This window comes from Rhinoderma darwinii, chromosome 1 (genome assembly GCF_050947455.1).
Source record: "Rhinoderma darwinii isolate aRhiDar2 chromosome 1, aRhiDar2.hap1, whole genome shotgun sequence".
NCBI lineage: Eukaryota > Metazoa > Chordata > Amphibia > Anura > Rhinodermatidae > Rhinoderma > Rhinoderma darwinii.
In genome coordinates, this window is record NC_134687.1 from 316,097,398 (window position 1) to 316,121,872 (window position 24,475).

A 24,475-nucleotide genomic window follows, 5' to 3' on the forward strand; every position below is an offset into this window, starting at 1 on the left:
GGACACGTGTCACATTGATATATTGTGTCCTCCCTTACCCCCTCTTATAGCAGACTTTGCACCTCTTTTGACTTTTTCCCTTCTTGCCAGTTTGGGGAACTTCTCCTGGAAAGTGTTGCCCTGGTACGATGCGTGTGGGCTCGCTTCCAGAAGTACTGGGTGCCCCCCCCCTTCTTGGTCCCTAAAGATTAGGTTCTTGATAATCACCTCTTGAAATTCCAGGAAAGTTCCCGTCTGGCCTGCACATCGACGTAGCATGTACGCATTGTACAATGCCATCTGTATGATGTGCCCGGCCAGCTTCTTATACCACACCGCATGGCGCTGTAGGGCTTCAGGGCTTGATCTTACAAGTCCATCCCTCCCATGTACCTATTGTAGTCCAGGATGCAGTCTGGTTTGGGGGTGGCCTTTCCTTCATATATCCTAAACCTGTAGGTATACCCTGATGCACTCTCACAGCTTATACATCTTCACGCCATACCTTGCCCTCTTACCCGGCAGGTACTCGCGGAATTGAACCCTCCCTTTAAAATGTACCAGGGACTCATCAATAGAAATACACTTCTCAGGGGTGTATGCTTGGGAAAACCGGGCACTGGAACGGTCTAATAGGGGTCTCCGTTTATACAAACGGTCAAAACTGAGGTCATCTCGGGGTGGGCACGGCTCATTATCAGTATAATGTAAGAAGCAAAGTATTGCCTCATTTTTTTTTTTATAGGTTACAGTTCAGTTCTGAAGTTGCTTTGAGGGGCCCATATATTAGAAACCCCTATCAAACACCCCATTTTAGAAACTAGACCCCTCAAAGTATCCACAACAGCATTTAGAAAGTTTATGAACCCTTTAGGTGTTTCACAGGAATTTAGAGCAAAGTAGAGGTGAAATTTACATTTTTTTTTTGGTAAGAAAATCCTCTTTATACCATTTTTTTTATAACACAAAAGGATTTATCAGAGAAACGCAACTTAATACTTATTGCCCAGATTCTGCAGTTTTGAGAAATATCCCACATGTGGCCCTCGTGCGGTAATGGGCTGAAGCATCGGCCTCCGAAGCAAAGGAGCACCTAGTGGATTTTGAAGCATCTTTTTTATTAGGCACCATGTCCGGTTTGAAGAGGTCTTGTGGTGCCAAAACATTGGGAACCCCCCAAAAGTGACCCCAATTTGGAAACTAGACCCCTTGAGGAATCCATTGTAGTTTTCTTGGGGTGCATGCGGCTTTTTGATCAGTTTTTATTCTATTTTTAGGTGGCGTGGTGACTAAAAAACAGCAATTGTACGATTGTTTTTTTTTCGTTTTTTTTTACAGCGTTCACCGTGCGCTATAAATGACATATTCACTTTATTCTGCGGGGCGATACGATTACGGCGATACCAGATGTTTATAGGTTTTTTTTATGTCTTATGGCGTTTGCACAATAAAATAAGTTTTGTAAACAATCATTCACTTTTTGTGTTACCTTATTCTAAGAGCCATAAAGTTTTTATTTTTCAATCAATAAAGCCGTGCGAGGACTTATTTTTTGCGTAACGAACTGTAGTTTCGATCAGCACCATTTTTAGGTACATGCGACTTTTTGATCTCTTTTTATTCCATTTTTTGGGAGGTGAAGTGACCAAAGAATTGTGATTGTGGTTCGGTTTATTATTTTTTTTTTTTACGGCGTTCACCGTGCGGGATAAATAATGAAATAATTTTGTAGTTCAGGCCGTTACGGACGCGGCGATACCAATTATGTATAGTTTATTTGTTTGTTTATATATTTTTATTAATAATAAAGGACTGATAAGGGAAAAAGGGGGATTTTTACTTTTAATACTTTTAAATCTTTTATTTTCTTATTTTTACACATCTTTTTTTAACTTTTTTTTTACTTTATTACTTTGTCCCACTAGGGGACATGAGGGCAGGAGGCCCTGATCGCTATTCTAATACACTGCACTACATGCGTAGTGCAGTGTATTAGAACTGTCAGCTACTCACTGACAGCAAGCATAGTGGGTCCTGACGTTGTCAGGACCCACTAGGCTTCCGTCTATGGCATAGCCGGACGCCATTGTTTGGTGTCCGGTTGCCATAGTCACCATCGCCGGCCGCTATCGCGTAGCAGGCCGGCGATGGCAGCTTAACCCCTAAAAAGCCGCGATCTCTATAGAACGCGGCTTTTAAGGGGTTAATCAGCGGGGACACAGCGATCGGTCCCCGCTGTAGGAGCTGTGACAGCTGCTGAACAAGACAGCAGCGTCACAGCTCCTGTATGTGTCGGGAGGACGGCCGAAACGGCCGTTACTCCCGTGACGTACTATTACGTCATGGAGCGCGAACGATACAGCTGCCATGACGTAATAGTACGTCAAGGAGCGGGAAGGGGTTAAGGTCTAAGAGTTTCTCAATATTCCCAATTCTAATCATTTTAAATTTGATGGAAGTGCTTGGTACCATAGTCAGTCACTTCAAGGTTATAGGTGGGGTGTATAAATATTTGAATCAGTGCAGCAGTGAAGAACGAATGCCTATTAAAATTATATATATAAAAAAAAAAAAAAAGCGTTGCATCAAATATTTTAACCTAAATTAAAATGTGGTTTTCCATCTTGGAGATTTATGGCACATTCACAGGACTTACGGAAACCGTGTTGCACGACGAGCTATATATGGTTTCAGGAACTCGGGAGCTAACAGCGTAGCTCACTGTGATACGTCGTTTCCGGAACTCCTATTCACTTCCATAAGAATTACGGGAAAAGCGTAGCGGAGCTTTTTTCGACTCCCGACAACCTTGTCAGTCAGCGGCCAGAGAGCAGCAAAACCAAGAGTGTGTAGGACAGGGGTCAGGGGGCCCTGTTCTAGAAATGGGTGCATTTTCCAGTGGTGGATATCCTGTGGATATGCTATTATGGTCAACGATGGGAAAACCCCTTTAAAAAATGGCTGAAACAGATTGTATACATTTTATCCACACTACACAGTAACATCTGAGCTACCAGGCAAAGAAGTGATACACTACCACCACTAATAAAACATGAAACTACTCTTTGAATTACTCCTGAGATCAAGCATGGATTTTGGATCTTCAACTTAAATTTTGTCAATTTCAGAAGCAACTGTATACAAATCCATCAATATTTAGAGACTAAAGCCCCAAAATTATGTGTTCCATGACCCCAAAAGAGGAGAAACAATCATTACCTTCTTCTGTTGCGTGCAGGAGTGTTGCATCTTTCCCCTGAGAAATGGTGCTGATTGGGTCGGGCCGAAGCAGGCCGCCTATTTGATGACATCTCCCATGGTCGCATTGGCGGTGATGGTGCAGGTGATGGTGATGTGTAATCAAAGACTGAATTGGACAGCCTCTGTCTTTTTGGACTGGAACTGTCTTCGTTCTGAAACACGAAGATTTTAACAAATTAAAAAAGGATGCAACACAAATAGCTTTTTTCCCCAATTGTAATCCAATTATAAAATATTGCTGTTACAGAAATAACGTATAAAGATAAATAAAATGTCACTCAATAGCTGCCATATGGCCAATAATTCTGCAGGATTTGGGCAGCGGTGCCCATCTTCATCTAAGCACAGCCAACTTTACAGCGGCTAACCATCACGCCATTTTTTGACCTCCATCCAGCATAAACAGGATGAAGTAGCTCCCAATCTGATAAATGTTTAAAGAATACAAGAACACAATTTGTCCATTGAAGTTTTACTGGAAGGGAAGAATTATGGATAATGGCGCAACAATCACTGCAGCCATTAGCCAGAAGTTGGAAAATGTTAATAACTATGTAAGCGCACACGGCATAGCAGAATGTGCTGCTTAGTCTATAATAAATGAAAACTGTGGCTATATCTGATGATGAATTGCACACGGAGCCTACTGCGGAGTTGACAGTTTTCCGCTGAAGCAATGTCACCCTTATTTGTCACATCCAAGATAGTCTAAATAGAGGCAGCTCTTACTCAACTTACTTTCCCTTCTTGCTTTGAAAATAAAAAAATATATGTGTTAAGTTTAAGCAGGGAAGATATGCGAGATAGAGAAGAAATTCTTCCCAAAATGCTGTAATTATTTACCAAACTCGCGGATAGGCCTGGCTCGCACGTAGAATAAATACTGCAGCTTCCGCAACGGATTTCATAGTGGAAAAAGCGCAGCGTATTAGAGTAGCAGCAAAGTGGATGAGATTTGAACAAATCTTATCCACACGCTGTGTAAAAAACATTCATAAGTTGACCTGTGGTTTTCAATCCACGACATGTCGATTTATGCTGTGGAATTGCTGTTTTTCACCAATAAATTCCATGGGGGGGGGGGGGGTAAAACTCGCAACAATAAGCAGATGTTGCTATTTTTGCGGTGGAAACGCTGCGATTCCGGTGCAAAAATCGCAACTCAAAAAAAATAAGAAGATAAAGTCTATACTTAGCCAGACCTCCATGCTTCTCCGTCCAGCCCGGCCTCCAGGGATGACCTTTCATCCCAAGTGACTGCTGCAGCCAATACAGGGTGCAGCGGTCACATGGGATGAAATGTTATGCTAGGAGGCGGAGCTGCAGGACGTCAGAGGGATGTGTCGCCATGGCTACGGGTAAGCATAGAGTTCTTTTTTTACGTGCGGGTTCCCGCAACGGACAACCCTTTACACAGCATATCCGCCCTGTGTGAACATACCCTAAAGCAAAAAAAAGCATGACGTGTAGCCTAGCTAACCTGATCTTACTATTATGTGTAAACTTGTGTATATAGGAATACAAAATACATATACTACACAGACACACACATATATATATATATACATACATACATACATACACACACACACACACACACACACACACACACACACACATATATATACACACACACACACACTTTCTGTAAAATAATCAGTCTCTGTAAAACCTAATTCCATGAGCCCATGCTTTGTTTTTCTTTCCATAAACAAACTGAACATTGTATACAAGATATTAAACATTTACGTCAGATGTGATGCTTCCATTGCACTGACTACACTGAAAATACACTGGCAACTTTGATGAGATTGCGGTGTAATTTCTTCTAAGTTAGTCAAATTGAATTTGTAACACCATTTGCATGTCAAAGCCAGAACACTACATGAACCAGTACAAGCCCTTTGAAATTAAAAAAACAAAAAAAACCTGTTTACATTTCCCCTTTCTTTTCCCCTGAAAGAAAATGCATCAAACCAATTAAAGTCAGGCTACTGTTGAAACAAAGGAGGGCAAGCAAATTAGTCTATTTTAATGCTTCAGAGAGACATTTTTAATTTAAAAAGTAACCTCCCACTACTCGGCCAAAAGGGAGCAGATTTAAAAGCGTGCATACAAGTGGAGATTTCAGGAGGGCCTGGATTAGGGGACCATCTGCGTCTAGTATTTGACCTCACACACCAATTTAAAAAAAAAAAAAAAAAAACACCAAAAATATTGTTTGAAGATAGGCAATGTAGCACTGAGTCCTCCAACACACAATACTTCAACTGGTAGAGAGTATGTGCAGACGCAAGGGTAGAGCTAGTTGTGTGTATAAGGTTGGCACACTTGGATGTAGAACGCAGCATTTGAGAAATGCGCCGACTATTCTTAACTGCTTAAAAATAAAATCTGGAAATAAAATTTGACCCATTTTAAGTAAATAAAGCCCAATTATCTCGTAACTAACATTTTCAGGATCAGTACTTGCCAATCAATGGAGACTGAAACCCACACAGACTTGAGGTTTCTCCAATCAGTAGCGCATATTTGGGGTTTGTGTCCCCATTGGATTACCATGGGAATAAATAGCACATAACGATGGAGGATGCAAGTGACATCTGCACGAAGCAGTACTTTATAAAGGAGATTTATTAAGACTGACATTTCATACACCAGTCTTAAATAGGCTCTGTCACCACATTATAAGTTCCCTATCTCCTACATAAGGAGATCGGCGCTGTAATGTAGGTGACAGTAATGCTTTTTATTTACAAAAACTATTTTTACCACTTTATTAGTGATTTTGGTTTATGCTAATGAGTTTCTTAATGCCCAAGTGGGCGTGTTTTTACTTTCGACCAAGTGGGCATTGTACAGAGTGCATGACGCTGACCAATCAGTGACCAGTCATCGTCATACACTTCTCTCCATTCATTTACACAGCAGCATCGCGTTCTTACTAGAACACGATGTGCAGCCACATAAACAGAGATTAACATTAATCAAGTGTCCTGATAATGAATACACATGATCATCCAGCCTGGACGTCATGTGTATTCAGAATCCTGACACTACTGAATCTTTTCTGTGAGATTTCCAGCAAGGGAAACAAAATCTCGTTTACATCGTAATCTCGCGAGATTACGCGTGGTTTGCTGGAATCTCACAGAAAAGATTCAGAATTGTCAGGATTCTGAATACACATGACGTCCTGGCTGGAGGTAATGTATATTCATTATCAGGACACTTGATTAACGTTAATCTCTGTGTATATGGCTGCACATCGTGTTCTAGTAAGAACGCGATGCTGCTGTGTAAATGAATCGAGAGGAGTGCATGACGCTGACTGGTCACTGATTGGTCAGCGTCATACACTCTGTACAACGCCCACTTGGTCGAAAGTAAAAACACGCCCACTTGGGCATTAAGAAAGTCATTAGCATAAAGCTAAAAATCACTAATAAAGTGGTTTAAAATAGATTGTTTTTGTAAATAAAAAGCATTACTGTCGCCTACATTACAGCGCCGATCTCCTTATATAGGAGATAGGGCACTTATAATATGGTGACAGAGCCTCTTTAAAGAGGCTCTGTCACCAGATTTTGCAGCCCCTATCTGCTATTGCAGCAGATCGGCGCTGCAATGTAGATTACAGTAACGTTTTTATTTTTAAAAAACGAGCATTTTTGGCCAAGTTATGACCATTTTCGTATTTATGCAAATGAGGCTTGCTAAAGTACAACTGGGCGTGTTGAAAAGTAAAAGTACAACTGGGCGTGTATTATGTGCGTACATCAGGGCGTGTTTACAACTTTTACTAGCTGGGCTTTCTGACGAGAAGTATCATCCACTTCTCTTCAGAACGCCCAGCTTCTGGCAGTGCAGATCTGTGACGTCACTCACAGGTCCTGCATCGTGTCGGCACCAGAGGCTACAGTTGATTCTGCAGCAGCATCAGCATTTGCAGGTAAGTAGCTACATCGACTTACCTGCAAACGCCGATGCTGCTGCAGAATCATCACGATGCAGGATGCAGGACCTGTGAGTGACGTCACAGATCTGCACTGCCAGAAGCTGGGCGTTGTGAAGAGAAGTGGATGATACTTCTCATCAGAACGCCCAGCTAGTAAAAGTTGTAAACACTCCCCGATGTACACACATAATACACGCCCAGTTGTACTTTTACTTTTAAACACGCCCAGTTGTACTTTTGCAAGCCTCATTTGCATAAATACGAAAATGGTCATAACTTGGCCAAAAATGCTCGTTTTTAAAAAATAAAAACGTTACTGTAATCTACATTGCAGCGCTGATCTGCTGCAATAGCAGATAGGGGCTGCAAAATCTGGTGACAGAGCCTCTTTAATATACAGTTCGCTGGAGTAAGGTGAGAAATGGCTCTTGATAAACGTGTTGCATCTCCCGGCTGGCTGTGCACCACAATTGTGAAGCAAGAATCACACTGCTGGGCACCTTCCCTTAAATTTCTCCGATATGTAAAACACTGCACCAAAAAAGCACCACACAAATGCTACATGCCAACTTGGCCTAAATCTATTTTTTTTTCCCCTACCAAATGGGTGAGCACTGCGTAGATCACTTAGAACCTGAGGGCTTTATAAAATGTGCTCCACTGCACCTCAAGTATAAGTAGCATGAACACATTAAACAAAATGTATCAATCTCATTTTATTTCCAGACAGCATTAACCCCTTCCCGTCGTAAACCACTTTCAGATTTAAATTTTAGTTTTTTCCTCCCCACTTTCCAAAAGTCATAACTTTTAATTTTTCCGTCTATATAGTCCTACGAGGGCTTGATTTTTGCAGGACGAGTTGTAGTTTTGTGTAGCACCATTTATTGTGCCGTATAATGTACTAGTAAAACAGGAAAAAATTATTTGTGGGGTAGAAAATGAAAAAAACCTGATTCTACAATTGTTTTTTGAGCTTCGTTTTTATGGAAATCACTGTGCAATTAAAACAACATGTTAACTTTATTATGCGGGTCAATACGATTATGGAGATACCAAATATCTATAGTTTTTTCTATATGAAAAAACGAAATGTAAAAAGTTAAATTTATTTTGTGTCGCCAAATTCTGAGAGCCACAACTTTTTTATTTTTCCGTCGGTTAAATGGTATGAGGGCTTATTTTTTTTTGCGGGATAAGCTGTAGTTTTTAAATGATACCATTTTGGTGGACATGCAATACTTTGATCACTTTTTATTACATTTTTTGTGGGAGATGAGGTGACCAAAAAAAAAAAAAAAGAGATTCTGCAGTTATATTGTAATAGTTCAGACTTTTACGGATGCGGCGATACCAATTATGTTTATTTTTTTACTACGCTTTACATAAAACAATAAACAAACTTTGTTTTACTCATTCTTACTTTTATTAGTCCCCCAAGGGGGGCTTAGTAGGAGCACAAAGAAGGCGGACCCGGGGGCCTTCATTACCTCGGCATTTAAACGGCATAAACGACCGGGATCCTGCTTGTTACTGTGAAGTGTCGGCTGTAACATACAGCAGACACCCGCATAGTATGGAGCAGGTTCACTCAGTGAGCCCGTTCCATACTTCACCCTACCCGGGTATGACGTATGGATACGTCAAATGTCGTGAGGAGTTAAAGCGCACACAAAAAATAAGGGTTGACTTGAGCCAAGCTTGGCAAGACACTCCTGCCCCACCCCCAGTCTCAATCACAGAGGTCTAGGAGGAATAGACCTGGACTGCTTTATAGAGGATCTGTCACCAGTTTATTAATGCCCTATCACCTAACTGATCTAATAGGCGCTGTGATACTGATAACTAGTGTCATTTTGTTTTCAAAAACGTTTATTTGTAAAGTTATGAGCATTTTTCCAAACATGCTAATTTGGCTATACTTGCCAAATGGGAGGTAACTTTCTTTTCACTCTGGGTGGTGTAGTGTTTTCTGTAGGACACCGTCCTATCAGCATCATACAGTTCTCCTCTTCCCAGCCCAGCAACACAGTGTGATCATAGAGTATACAGCTTCCAATCCCGACTGTGTTTTCAACTGGCGATATCTCTGGTTGTTTCACAGCTAGAACTGCAATCCTGGGGGCATATGAAAGATTAGAATCTCATCTTTCATATGACACCGCTGTTCTAGGCAGTCCAAAGCCTGATATATTGCTATTTGAAGTGATCCCCTTCCCTCCAGCCTCAGTCTCTTACACTGTGGGAAGCAGCTTCATGCTGATAGGACAGCATCAGAGGCTGTGAGGTGGCTACAACTCAGGAGAATCGCTGACATCGACACCCTTGTCTAGTATAGCCTCATTTGTATATTTAGAAAAAAAGCTCATAACTTAAAATCATCTTGGGACACAATTTTCACTAGCATTATCAGTGTGACAGCGCCTATTAGATTAGATCGGAGATAGGGCATTACTAAATTAGTGACAGATCAGGATCAATTGTCTTCCGGATTGGTCTAACCAGCTCCTAAAGCCTAGGTCTCTCCCTATTTTTACTGACTAATAAGGAGATTTTAGTTAGACCTTGCTAAGTCACTCACTAGGATGTTAGTCAGGGAAAGACATTGATCTGGAGTGAAGCAAGAAGTCACCAGTTAGTTATGCAGGCACAAGAAAAACTCAAGCAGCTCTCCAGTGACAAGAACCAGGCAGCTCATGTTTCTGATTTTCTGGACCCCTATGACTCGCGGAGGAGGGTAAAGGAATTAACAGCACTCAGACATCAATTTTCAGGATTGACTGAAGATGTCCACACGATTGCTGTCCACGTAAACAAATTATTTTTTTTATTATATATATGAAAAAACACAAAAGATGGCATTATTAGGCCTTGCTCACTCAGCGCTATAAAAACCCAAACGACGTGTAAACGGGTCAAAAACGCTAACATTTTTTTGAAAAGCGCTTTATAAAGTACAGGCGTTTTTGGGCGCGTAGTTAGGACTCCCATAGACTATGGGAATTAGGCGCGTTTTGTTATACGACACGTTTTTAAAATACGCATTCGTAAAAACACTGCGTCGTATACACTGCAATGTATTTTTCCATTGATGTCAATGTTAAAGCATGCGTATTTGATGAAAAATCGCTTCAAATGCAGTGTGAACAAGGCCTTAGAAAAATAACTTGGTTCGATGAAGCCAACTTCAAACAAATAGGCACAACTGTGTTTATTACTCAACAGAAAACACCCTTGCAACAACTGCGAAAAACAGTTGAATCAACCCGGGGATTACCGTTTGGGCGGCCCTTTCACGTAAACGGGTGATTGGACCTATCTTCTACAATACAGCGGTTACCTCAGACCTTTAGAAAACGTAATACCACATATGCAGTTGGAGCATGAAACCGAAGACTTCTATTTTCAGCAAGATGGAGCCCCTGCATCGTGTTCTGGACTAAAATTACTCAATACGTGGATACTTAGACTAGGTCCGGTCGAACAGCCACCACGATCACCAGACTTTACCCTTATAGGCTTTCTTTTTGAGAGTTATCAAAGATAAAAGGTATATTCAAGAAAACCACGGATTGTAGATAACATGATTCAGTTCATAAAAGGAACAGGTCAAGAAATTAATGCCAATAAATAACTTTGTGCCAAAGTGTGCTTAAGGCCCCATGCACGCGGCTGTAGATTTAGTCTGCAATTACCCATTCATTTCTTTGGCCGATGGACACCTTCCCATATATTTACCGGAAGGCGTCCATGCCTTAGAGACCTTCCGTAAAAAAATAGGACATGCCTATTTATTTTAAGGACCGTGCTCTCATACTTTATAATGTGAGCACGGTCCACAAATGTGGATGACTGTCCGCAGCCGTCCTTGCCCGTAATCATGGGCCGTGATTACAGGCACGGTCATGTGCCTGGGGCCTGAGTGTAAAAACTAGATTACAGCAAAGCGTAAACAGCGAAGGCGGACAATTTCAACTAGAGAAATACAAGAGATTGTACTTTAGTATTTTATAGAACAAACATTTTTTAAACTGTATACCTACTTATGCACACACACATTCTTTTTTTTATCTAGAGTTAAAAAAAAGTTGCAAAGTTTCAGGCCCTTTGATGTTCAGTTTACAGGCTAATCCCTTATTCACACGACAGGGTTTCCAGGCCATGTGACAGCCGTTCAAAAAACATCCGTCACACGGCTGCAGTAGGAACAACAGACCGCTAATGGGGCTATTCACACGACCGAACCCGGCCGTCAAAAAATGGGACATGCCCTATTTTCGGCCATTCTCCTGACCCCCATAGAAGTCTATGGGGCCGGGTAATACACGGCCATCACTTGAATGTGCTCCAAGTGACGGCTGTGTCTTCCGTCACTCTCTCTCTCTCCTACTCACAGTGCAAAGTGCATGTGAGGAGGAGGGTATGTCTTTTGCTCCCTGTAGGAGCTTAGGCAACGCTGTGGCCGGGGATTGGGGATTCCGCTCGAGCAGAAGTCCCTGACTTCACTGTGTCCATATATGGACACAGTTACGTCAGGCACTTCTGAAGCGGAATCCCCGACCCTGTGCCCGGTGTCTCCGCTCCAGGAGAAGTCCCTGACTTCACTGTCTTCATATATGGACATTGAAGTCAGGGACTTCTCCTGGAACAGTGGCGCTATTTATAGACAGGTAGAGGGGGGGGGGGGTGCCATCTATGGGGGGGGGGGCTGTGTGGCACTACCTACAGGGGGAAGTGTGTGGCAAAAATGTACAAATTTAATTCATCAAATTTAAAAAACGGACAGGGAAAAAAAAGATGCAAAGTGGGTAAAAAAAAAAAAAAAAAAAAAAAAAAACGGCCGTTAAAAACGGCAACACTGCCCGTAACGGAATTGGAACGGATGCAAACCGGCCAGGAAAAACGGCCGATTTTATCGGCCGACACTCTGACTCTGTCGTGTGAATAAGGCCTAACCCTAGTTTCTGACTGACTTTCTCCTGTAGGTGTGTACTCCCAGTAATAAATGCTGGATGTGAGGTCTGTGTGTCCAGGATGCTACTGCCTTCACTAGTTCTCATGTATCCTCACAGCTTTCTACACTAGTCTGTGTGATTCTCCCTCTACACTCAGATACTGACAGCCTGTGTGACCTACCATCCCTGAAGACTTGGAAGCTTTCCCCCTCTCCTCACTCTGATCTGCAGTGTACAACCTCCATTCCTGCTGCCAAGTCTATATTCACGTCTCGTTTTGTGCACACATTAGTGGTATACGACGACGTATACTTTTTTAAAGTTACAAAAACGTATGCATTTGTAACAGATGCTTACATTTTTTCTTTTTGTAGTATATATACGTCGTGTAAGTTTTCATATGTTTGTGTCCGTTCTGGTTTCTAAAATCGTATATGTTTTTTGTTCTTCAGCTAAATCAAACTTTGTAAAGTCAAGATTTGTAAAGTCAAAATATAAAAGTAGGGAGTAGCTGCAGTGTTTCCTGGTGCCAGCACTGAGGGGCTTCGCAGGGGGAGGAACGGTTTTCTCATAATCTGGGCAATTTCCCATATAAGGTGACAAAAACATATACGTAGGTTTTAAGACGGCATACGTCGTCATTGACTTCAATACAGATAAAAACATACGTGTGGTATAGGTTTTGGAAAACTGCTGAAAAGCATAGTAGACTACGCTTTTCAGGACATAGGAGGAAAAAAAAAAAAAAAGATAGAACATAAGAACAGACTACACCATTAGGGCATCCGTCCTGACCATAGATATCAATGTACACGATGCGATACACGTTTTGATACTTTTTTTTGTGTCAAAACGTGCATGTTAGGCTTCGTTCACATCTGCGCTCTGGCTCCGTTCTGTAGTTTTGCCGGAATCAATAGCGTAGTCGACTACGGTATTGATTCCGGCAAAACAACGGAACCCTTGCACAGCTGAGACAAACTCAAACCATTGGCACCGGATCCGTCACCATTGAAATCAATGGTGATGGAAACGGAAACCTATGGTTTCCGTTTGTGTCTGCCAGGGCTCCGTTCCGACATACAGTAAAAACGAGATGTGAACTTCGCCTAACACAGTAGGGAGGGGGAGAGCAGATTACATAAGCTCCTTAGGAGCAGTGGACCGATTTGAGCTAGAAGTAGCATCAAAGACAGTTATCGACAGGAGCTCCGCAGACTACAGAAGCAAAACGGTAGGACATTTTAAATGAAGACTATTTATAAAGTTGCTTAACTTAGCATTTAAGCCTCATGCACACGACTGTTGTGCCAGTCGGGCCGTTTTTGACGGCATCCAATAGTCTTCACGGACCCATTCAATTTAGCAGGTGAATCTGGTCCGTGAAAAATGATCAGAGTCTCCGATTCGAGGTAAGATAGAACATGTCCTATCTTTCCTTGGATCAGGACTCGGACGGCGCACACGGTCATGTGCATGAGGCGTTAGCAGCAAACGTATTAAAATAAATAAATTCAATGCAAAAGGGGTCCATAGCCTTTAAAGAAAAATATATAATTTATTCACAAATGTTATCAGCTAAACTGAAGCTAAAATTATAGTGGGATAAAGTAAGCCAACTATACACCACACAGACAAAGCTTTTCAAGGAACTCTGACTGCCAATATGCCCGATATACTGGCTTCTCTCAGTCACAGAGATAAAAACGAGGTGCGCTTTTCAGCTACAGAGAGGTAAGCTTACTAGACCCACCAGTATAGAGTAAGAACGCAGTTTATTCAAAATAAACGACAGAACAGACCAGTCTATAGCAATGTTCAGTGTGGACACTATGGGGCAAATCCAGCAATCGATATTGTAGGACAGCAACAGAAGGATGCAGGTATGCAAAAATATCAGAAGGCCTTCACTCCCAATATAATATCCAAAACAGTAGCCAATTACACAAGGAGGTTCAGATTGAGTAGTATGAATATTAAATTATAGGTTGAACTGCTCTTGAGAAAGCTCTCCTACATTTTATCAAAAAAACAAAGTGGTGTGTGCAAACCAGTTTCACTCCAGTGTATTACATCTCCGTGCAGGCACCATATAGATTTAGAGCCAAGGCTGGGAAGGGATGCAGTTATGCTTTTCTCAAAAGATCCTGTCCCTAGCTCAAAATATAACATCTCCTGCACGCAGCTGTAATATCGGTGTGAAACCAGCCTAAGTCAATTTAGCCCTAGTAAGCAGTCTCCAGAAAGATGACAAAAAGCAGGTAGCGGCTGTCAAAGCATGCCATTTCTAGTTTCAGTCTGAATTTCTACAGGAGCCAAAAGACAACCATACAATGAGATGTTGTATGGAGTTTAAACTAACTTTCATAGGATAAAGTAAACTCCGTAAAAAAAGCACATAGTTCATCCCATTAATATTTGTGCTACTTTTGTATACTGTTTAAAGTCTATCATAAGAGCATAACAGGTTACAAATAAATGCAAGTGCCACACAAGCTTGGAATTTTCCTTTACAGTTTTGGAAAGCATAGACACAAGCAAACTCACAACTGCTAGCCTATTCCTATACTGGCTTGCAATGCTCTGCCTATATATGAACAGTGACTTCAAGAGCTTCCTCGGACACAGCACTTCAAGGAGTGCTCTGCCCTGGGGGTTCAGACAACATATCCCACTCTATACCTATACAGTCTGGAGTCCTCCCAACGTGAACCTCTGATGGAAAGCTATAAGCATGTGAACAGGGCCTCAAGGCTGAATTCGCACATTATGTAACTTTATACAGATTTTTGAGCCACGAGTGGATCCAGGAGGAAGGAGATGTACAAGTTATTTTATATTTCTCATTCCTTTTGTAACCACTTCTGGCCTTGGCTCAAAACCATGCATCAAAATCGGCAACAAACGTGTGATGTGTGAATCCAGCCTAAAAGGTGCCCATACACATTAAACAGAATTTGTCCAAACCCGTTGATTTGTGGGGTCGGTTGACTGTCTTATGTGTATGGGGGTGGCCCGACTCTCCCGCAAAGGTCAGGGGAAAAAAGGATCTGGAATGTTCTATTTCAAAATGCCCGATCCCTCGTTCCATGGTACTTTCCAAACAAGTCTGGTTGTGCCTTCTTCCCCCCATACCCATTGAGATGCACATGTTTATGGGGGGAGGGGTAGGGGGAAATAATGTTGGCCTCAGTTATTTAATGTGTAAGGCCACTATGAGTTGTAATCTGAAAAGATAGATAGGACTCTCTCAGAAAATAGCTTTTAAGTGAGCTGAGCAGAGAGGAGCAGAATATGATCCCATTAAACATTCCAACACATTCAATCGGCATGTATAAATAATGAGTTAAAGTAACGAACACTGCTTAGAACGTCTATGAGCGCACTTGAATAATTCTGGATGAAAGTGGGCAGTGGAGTTTATCAACATTAAGTAAATTCAGATTTAGACGCTTTCACACAGCAGTATGTTGGTCTGTAAGCCATAATCAGGAGTGGAACCTCCACCGAGAAAAAGTGTAATGGAAAGATTTGTACCTCTTCCGCGTTTTGGACCCACTCATGGTTTTGACTTGCAAATACTGATGCAAAATACTGCCATGTGGAAGAAGCCATTAGTAGTACACTCAATAACGAAGATTTCTCTCGTACACCCTTTTTTCAAGAGTAAATTTATTTCCATCTATTTAAAAGAACTCATACACACGACCGTATTTAGGATCAGTATTACACGGATCCCTGATAGTGTTCATGCATACCACAGTTTCAAAATACTTTGCTATAAACCGTTTTGGGGTTTTTTAGCGCAAAGTTTGCATTAAAAGAAACAAAACAAAAATAATTAAACACACTGCAATCTGCTCTATCGGATGCGTATATCGGACAGAGTCCTCAGCACTGCACTATATTACGGGCTGAACGGCTTACGTGCATAAAGCCTATCCTACATATTCTGAAGATCGTAAGCATAGTTTAGGCAATTAAGATTCCAATAAGAATTTGCTTAGAGTCAGCAATGCATAGGGGGTTCAGGTATCATGTCGTACCGCCAGTCATCTATGAGCCATCTAATAAAGTAGGGTCAGCTCTACAGGCTACAAACGGACATAGGCTCTCCAGCGCACTTATTTTCCACATATTAGTCAGGCTTTGGAACTTTCGATTCCGTGATGGTCACCAGTTCATTGTAAGTTTATAGGCGGCAAGCAGAGAAACACACTGACTTGGCATTCCTTAGCCAATCATTTTAAATTGACCAAGTTACAGAATCAAGAAGAACAACCCCCACCCAGAGAAAAAAAAAAAAGCTTACAAACAATCATCTGAGCCTTGTAAAGGCAAACGGACTTTGTATCGGGTTGATGGTGGAGCAACAATCTGCATTTCCATCCAAAAGTACAGGCCCTTTTACACAGGCCAATGATCGGGCAAACAAGCATTCATAGAACGCTTGTTCCCGATATTTGCCTTAAGTAAACAGGGCAACAGTCAGCCGATGAACGAGCAAACACTCGCTCATTGGCTAATTGTATTATTTATGCAGCAGAAATTATTATCGTAAAACAGGGAGATGTGCTGTCGACATGATGTTAACGCACGGCGACGAGGGATTGGAGTAACGATTACTCGTCCTCATACATTACTGATCATAGCTCCTTGGCAAAGGAGCAAACGAGCGCCGATCAACAAGCGGGTGTAAAAGAAACCTTAGAGCCCAGACCACAATATTTCTAAAACAAAACCACAAACATGCAGGTTTATTAACTACTTCATTACCGAGCCTATTTAAGGAATTTTTTCATTTTACATTACCACATAACAGAGAGCCATAACTTTTTAGATTTTCTATTGATGTAGCAGTATGAGGGCTTGTGTTTTGCTTGGCGAGTTGTATTTTTCAATACCACCAATTTGGGGTACATATAACTTATGTATTTTTTTGGGGGTTTTGAAAAAAAAAAAAAAAGTGCCATTGTTTTTTGCTTTTTTAACATTTTCCTGCGGCATAAATAACAGATTGCCTGTATTCTATAGGTCAATAAGATTACGGCGATACAAAATATGTATAGTTTGTTTTTGTTTTTCTGTTAACTACTTTTGCACAATAAAAACTTTTTCCCATGAAATTTGCTATTAGGTCACTGCATCTAAAGAGCCAAAGCTTTAGGCCCCATGCACACGAACGTGCTTTTGCGGCCGCAATTCCATCGAAAATTCACGGGAGAATTGCGGCCCCATTCATTCCTATGGGGCCATGCACACGACCATGTTTTCCACGGTCCGTGCATGGTCCAGGAGCCCGGACCACAGAAAGAACGGACATGTCTTATTACGGCCGTGTTCTGCGGTCCAGGCTCATAGCAAACAATGGCCGCAGCCATGTGCACAGCCCGCAATTTGCGGGCGACACTCCGTGGCCGTCCGACTTACCTGCAAGCGCCGATGCTGCTGCAGAATCAAACGTAGCCTCTGGTGCCGATGTGTCCTCGCTGGTCCGACACGATGCAGGAAGTGAGTGACGTCACAGCGTGATCTCTCGAGAACACGCTGTGTCTGCACTGCCAGAAGCTGGGCGTTCTGAAGAGAAGTGGATGATACTTCTCGTCACAACGCCCAGCTAGTAAAAGATGTAAAAACGCCCAGATGTACATACACAATACACGCCCAGTTGTACTTTTACTGTAAACACGTCCAGTTGTACTTTAGAAAGCCTCATTTACATAAATATAAAAATGTTCATAACTTGGCCAAAAATGCTCGTTTTAAAAAAAAAAAAAGTATTTTTGGAGTAGGATTTTCAAGGCATCCTTTAAAGGCCCAGTTCAGTTTTTTACGCCAATTTTGACGGGGAAAAAGTGTCGGAATCAGCGGCAAAAACCGCCTCCCATTGATTTCAATGAGAGGCGGAAGAGTTTTTTTCTCCAATCAATGTGAGGCAGAGAAAGCGTTTTTGGCTGCATTTTTTGCCCGTGGCGCTCAATGGCCGCCGACGAGAAACGCAGAATTTTCAGGCAAATTTTTCTGCCTGCAAAAAAACGCAGTGAGAAAAGGGCCTAAGTGTCAATTAGCTTATAAAAACTTTTTAACAAGGCTTTTTTTAAATTTAGCTGTGTAAAATCATGCCTCATTTGAACTACGCAGTATATTTCCCAATGAAATCAATCGGAAGTTTGCAGGCTTTTTAAAAGTGTATTTCAGAGAATAACATGATGATTTAATGCTCCAAAACACGGCAGAAAATAAGCAGCGCGAATATGCACTAGGGGTTAATCTGCTAGAGGAGGAGGAAACAGCTGCTTGTAAAGGGTTAATATGAGTGTCACTAAATACACAGAACCACAGCGACCACACACTGAATAGAAAGTGGACTCCGTAGCTGAAACTTGGAATTAAACCCAATGAAGCTAATCTGCGTTTTTCCATAATAAAGAATATGATGTGGATTTTAAAATCCGTAGCACATTAATAATTCTGTGCAGATATTTTCCTGAGCACGTGATTGGAGTATAAAACACCTTATTCACGTGCATTGCCGGCAGAATGTTAGCCGACTGCCAGGATTTAGGCGTGGAATTCACACCCAATACTGAACGTGTGAACATGGCCTCAAGGCCCTTTTACTCTGGGCGATTATCGGGCAAGCAAGTAGTCATAGAACGCTCGTTCCCGCTAATCGCTTGATCATAGGCTGATCGTATAGTTTTAAAAAATTTATATATTATCGTTGTTGGCAGTACATCTCCCTGTATAAACAGGGAGACGCGCTCCAGACATGATAATGTATGGGGACGAGCGAACAGAGTAATGAGTGCTCGTCCCCATACATAGCTCCTTGTGACAGGAGCAAACGAGCGCCGATCAATGAAGTCTCGTTGATTGGCGCTCACTGCACCGGCCGAATGTCGGCAGGTGTAAAAGGCTCTTTACTTTCCTGCTTCTAAGTAGAGACTCTTCATATTACTCTTCCTTCCCACTGCTCCATAATGCAAAGGAATTTATCTTACATTGCTGCTAATATAACTACATCCAGGATGAAGTAAGATAGCAGCACATATCTCCTCTGTGTTATATACTAGAAGAGGACACAGTTTCTTGTAAAGGGTTAATCTAAGTCTCACTACATACAGTGCATTCAGAAAGTCTTCAGACCCTTTCACTTATAATGTGGTATTTCCGCTGCCTTTTTTCCCACAGCGTGGGCATGAGATTTTCAAAACCTCATTAACTTTGCCGCTACTGTAAATGCTGTGGAATTTCTGCACATAATTCCGCAGCGTTTACACTATTCAACAAACAAGATGGTAATCAAGACATGTCCACATAATGTAAGCAGGGGTCCTTTTACACCGGCCAACATGGGCCGTAAAGACGAGCACCAATCAACGGGACAGCTTGTTGATTGGCGCTAGTTTGCGCCTTTCACAAGGAGCTATGATCAGAAATGCATGGAGAGGTTACCATGATCACTCGTACCCAGACATTTCCATAATGTCGGCAGCACATCTCCCAGTTTACACTGGCTGCGGACAACGATAGCATTTTGTGCTACATAAAAGATATGATCAGCGGATGAACGAGCGTTTGCCCATTCATCGGCTGATCGTTACCTTGTTTACACAGAGCAATGATTAGGAACGAGCGTTCATATAAAACACTCGTTTGCCCCATCATTGGCCCGTGTAAAAGGGCCTTAACAACGAGAGAGCCCATCTTGTAAAATTCTATGGTACTTTCATACTCCACAAAAGCATTATACAGTTGTTTGTAACTATCAGATTATAACAAATAATCGAAGTAAGAAAATCTGATCACCTAAATTTGTCTTTGCACATAAACATACGTATGAGTCTCAATGTACATAGGCCTTAGCGGGGAACATCCCAAAGGCACACGAACACCATTTCCATAAAGACAGAACACACCTCCTCGGAAAAGGTTGCATGCAATGTCAGAACGGGCATAGGTGCCGAATGACAATTCTAACAAGACTACATAGTTACAATCGAGAGCATGGAGTGCTAATACTCTAAAATTCGTTATCCTGTTAGGATTACCTGCTCATTGGAAAAGCTGGGGGTAGGTTGGAAGTGAAATATTCAGAGGATTAGTAATATCTTCTAATGGACCGAACAGTCTAAGTTTAGCCTATACCTACAAACTATAAAGGACACGCCACACAAGTACTCTCCCCGCCCCCGCCCAGAACACCTTCTAAATATTGTAAAGCTCACCTACTGAACGCTCACATTAGAACAATAAGAGAACATCTTATTGGCCGATAGGCTATACCCATGAGAATAAACCGGTTTATAACATACAGGTGTCCTGAATGCAGGCATGGCTGACAGTTGATGTGAATAGCAATGATGCATATATAAGCATGCAAATCTGGGAAGTCACAGATGCTCCTTTTCTTGTCGGTTATTGACAAATCCTATTGTATCTACATATCCGCACGTGCACACGTCGGCGGATGTACATATGCAAACTACAAGGCACACCTCACTATATGATGCAGGAAAGCACACAGCGGAGACAAGGATCACTGAAGCTTAGCAGATACTGTCCAAATCGGCTAGTCACAAATAGCAGCCGCCGTGACCGGTAAGGCCTAGTTTACAGTTTGTCAGGTAGAAAAAAAAAAACTGCCTCAAACTTCCCTTCTGTATTTCTGGAGGTAATTTTTACAAATGCATACATTTAAAAAAAAATTTTTTTTTTTAGGCCTTTGTTTATCAAATGTAAAAACCGCAGTTGGTTTTTCAACACCTGTGTTGGGAACGGCATACAAACAATGCCCCAATATACTCATTGTCAGAATAGCTCCATTTAATAATGGTAGTAATCTAGCGATCGTGGTGAACATACGGTCCCCATGGCTTCCATGTCAGCATAGTAGAGCTCCATAGACTATGGTAAAGAGCCTGAATTCTGATGCGCCCCCCTAAGGCAATAGGCAGTATACAAATTTTCCATAGCCCTGCAAGCGTATTATTGCAATCCTCCTGCATATAAAAGGGAGCAATTCTCATAATCGGTATATTAGGGAATTGCTGTTTATGCAGATCCATAATACGGTCGGTTCAAAGGTACCAACTGCTAGCAAGCGTAGTCTAATATAAAACAGAGTAGTAAGGGACGAGGATACGAAGTAAGCTTCAGGTGACTACATCATCAACCAGAAAATAAAAAGGCTACGCTAACCACAACATAAACATCTCGTTTATTAGAAGCAAAATCATGTGTATTGGAAATAGAAAAATCTCCCAATCCTTAAAAAAGAAAGACCTGAGCAACCAAACTGTCACCAAATCACAAGCAAAAAACTAAAGTCTATACACCCCATAGAAATCCACTTCTAGAAACAGATCAACCAAGTCCACAGCGCAAACACCCTATATTTTATCTATGTACAAAAATCATCTTGATATTTTCTAGGTAATATATAGTGGCTCTAGATCTGTTTACAAATATCAAGTATCCACTGACATCGGAGAAGATGGAGCTGCGGGAGTACCCAATATACTGTGTGCTGTGAGGGAGATGAGCACAAACCCATCTCCCCTGATGAGATAAAGACACAGGCAGCAGACAAAGGCAGCTGCTCGCCCCTTCCTCCCGGTGGTGCGGGGGTCTGCGGCCAGCACAGGGCAGCGGATACATATATTGCTGCCCCTCTACTAAATATGGAACAAGTTACAAACTTACAGATAGGGAGTCACTGCTCCTTCATAGACAATACATGAGGGAAATATAGAAGATGGATACACAGTACAGGAGATACATAGATAGTAAATAGATGGTTGTATTTTATAAACATACACAATACAGGCACGTATAATACTAAAGAGGGATATATATATATATATATATATATATATAATAAAAAGAGAGCACACTGTACTACGTATAGGCACGACCATATAGAACCTATACGTACAGCCAGAAAGCTAATACACAACGACCCCCTCCCTCTCTCTATAGAGAACAGCACACATATACACAGCATGAATGTACACAGCCCCCACCCCGCCATGCTAGATGTAGGCACGGAGAGAGATATACATACAGCGTACATAATGTTACACACAACTCGCCTCCGCCACCGGAGAAAGCTCTTCACACCGGACGAGGCTCGCTGGTACACGACGGTTATTGTACACAACGGTTATTACACACGCCGGGGCCGTTGCTTCTCACTAGTCCACCCCTCTCCATTCTCTTTATTTATTTCTCGCTCTACTGCCTCTTCCGCCTTCTCCTCCTCACTGTATAATCTGGGCCTGGGCAAGAACTAAAAAACCGCCCCCAATCCTTGGCCTGGGGTCTGGTGACGTCACGGGGACGTGCCCCGCCCCAACCTTTGATTTAACACACCAGGAAGCGCGGTCATCTTTGATGTGGGCGCGGGGAGCACATTCACTGCCTTTAAGAGACGGAAACATACCTAGAGAATGATGCCAGGAGCTGGGTAGTAGAGCGAGGAAACGCTGTATGCGTTATTGAGGGAGTTTATTGGCTGTTTCTCGAGAAGGGTCGGCGTTGCCAGGATTGAATATGTCGGCGACGTTTCGGCCACGCATTACGTCTCTGGGATTTATCTCTGTGGTAGGCTAGATCATTTATAATAGAGAGCAGGCGAAGAAGCCACCGCTTGAATTGCACATCCCCAAGCGGAAGAGCACGCGGCTGTTCACGTTGAAAGAGTTATGTTTGTACTCTGGTCTTCTTCTAATTGACCGTGGTCTCCTGGAAAATGGCTGTAGGGCAACACCTGACTTCTCCGCTCGCCGAGTTATCACTTACTCATAGACATGTTTTAGTCACACAGATGATTCAACCAGTAGCTAAGCTGTGGGAATGGGAGGGATTGGATTCTTTGTGCTTGTGTTGAGACGTAACAGGATGCGGCCGCCATGTTTGGTCTGGGCAAATGTCCAGTCATTAGCACGACTAAAGCCGGACGTGTATGGCACCATCAATCTGAACGATTGTGTATAAGAGACACAACACAAGACTGTATAGAATAAGTTTCCAACTATAAAACCTTTATAAAACTAACAATTTCCTGTCATAAAACAGCAACAGACTAAATTTTACACCACAAAATATTCATGTTTGAAGGTTAGGCCTGAAACCGCTCTGCTATGAAAATGTGATACTTTTCCATTGAAGCAAAAATAAAATTGTTTTTATTTTAAACCTCACTTTTATGCTGCATTTTGTGAACAGGATATTTAAATTCGCTACAACATCTGCCTGCTGTGGTAAACTACTACAGCAACCAAAATGTTGCTTAGTGAAAAGTGTGTCAAAATTTGGTGTTGTTAAACTAATAGGACTTGTCCACACGAAATGGAATTTCTGCAGAAACAAACAGGATTTCTGCTGTGGAAAAACCGCACCATTTCTTGAGGTTTTTACTGCAGAAAATGGTGTGGAATTCGTGTAGTTTTTGTCAATGCTGGGAGATGGTGACTATATTTATGCAGTTTGTTAAATCTCAACCGCTTTGCTGCTACTGTATTCTGCTGCGTATTTTCCGTCCACAGTTCCATACACTTAAAGAGGCTCTGTCACCAGATTTTGCAGCCCCTATCTGCTATTGCAGCAGATAGGCGCTGCAATGTAGATTACAGTAACGTTTTTATTTTAAAAAAACGAGCATTTTTGGCCAAGTTATGACCATTTTTGTAGTTATGCAAATGAGGCTTGCAAAAGTCCAAGTGGGTGTGTTTAAAGTAAAAGTCCAAGTGGGCGTGTATTATGTGCGTACATCGGGGCGGTTTTACTACTTTTACTAGCTGGGCGCTCTGATGAGAAGTATCATCCACTTCTCTTCAGAACACCCAGCTTCTGGCAGTGCAGACACAGCGTGTTCTCGAGAGATCACGCTGTGACGTCACTCACAGGTCCTGCATCGTGTCAGACGAGCGAGGACACCGGCACCAGAGGCTACAGTTGATTCTGCAGCAGCATCGGCGTTTGCAGGTAAGTCGATGTAGCTACTTACCTGCAAACGCTGATGCTGCTGCAGAATCAACTGTAGCCTCTGGTGCCGATGTGTCCTCGCTCGTCTGACATGATGCAGGACCTGTGAGTGACGTCACAGCGTGATCTCTCGAGAACACGCTGTGTGTCTGCACTGCCAGAAGCTGGGTGTTCTGAAGAGAAGTGGATGATACTTCTCGTCAGAACGCCCAGCTAGTAAAAGTAGTAAACACGCCCCGATGTACGCACATAATACACGCCCACTTGGACTTTTACTTTAAACACGCCCAGTTGGACTTTTGCAAGCCTCATTTGCATAAATACAAAAATG

General features: G+C 42.1%; 1 protein-coding gene across 7 annotated transcripts in view; it reads right to left on the minus strand.

Moving 5' to 3' along the window:
* RNF38 (ring finger protein 38) overlaps nt 1-24,475 on the minus strand; it is a 293,223-nt gene that overhangs the window by 26,687 nt on the left and 242,061 nt on the right. For 4 of the 7 annotated variants that reach the window (XM_075825543.1, XM_075825544.1, XM_075825545.1 and 1 more), the window contains exon 3: nt 3,199-3,392. In XM_075825543.1, coding sequence (XP_075681658.1) covers nt 3,199-3,392 — 194 coding nt within the window. Of the gene's footprint in view, nt 1-3,198; nt 3,393-21,642; nt 21,732-22,222; nt 22,510-24,475 lie in introns of those variants that run through there. The other 3 variants (XM_075825547.1, XM_075825549.1, XM_075825548.1) reach the window with 3 other exon arrangements.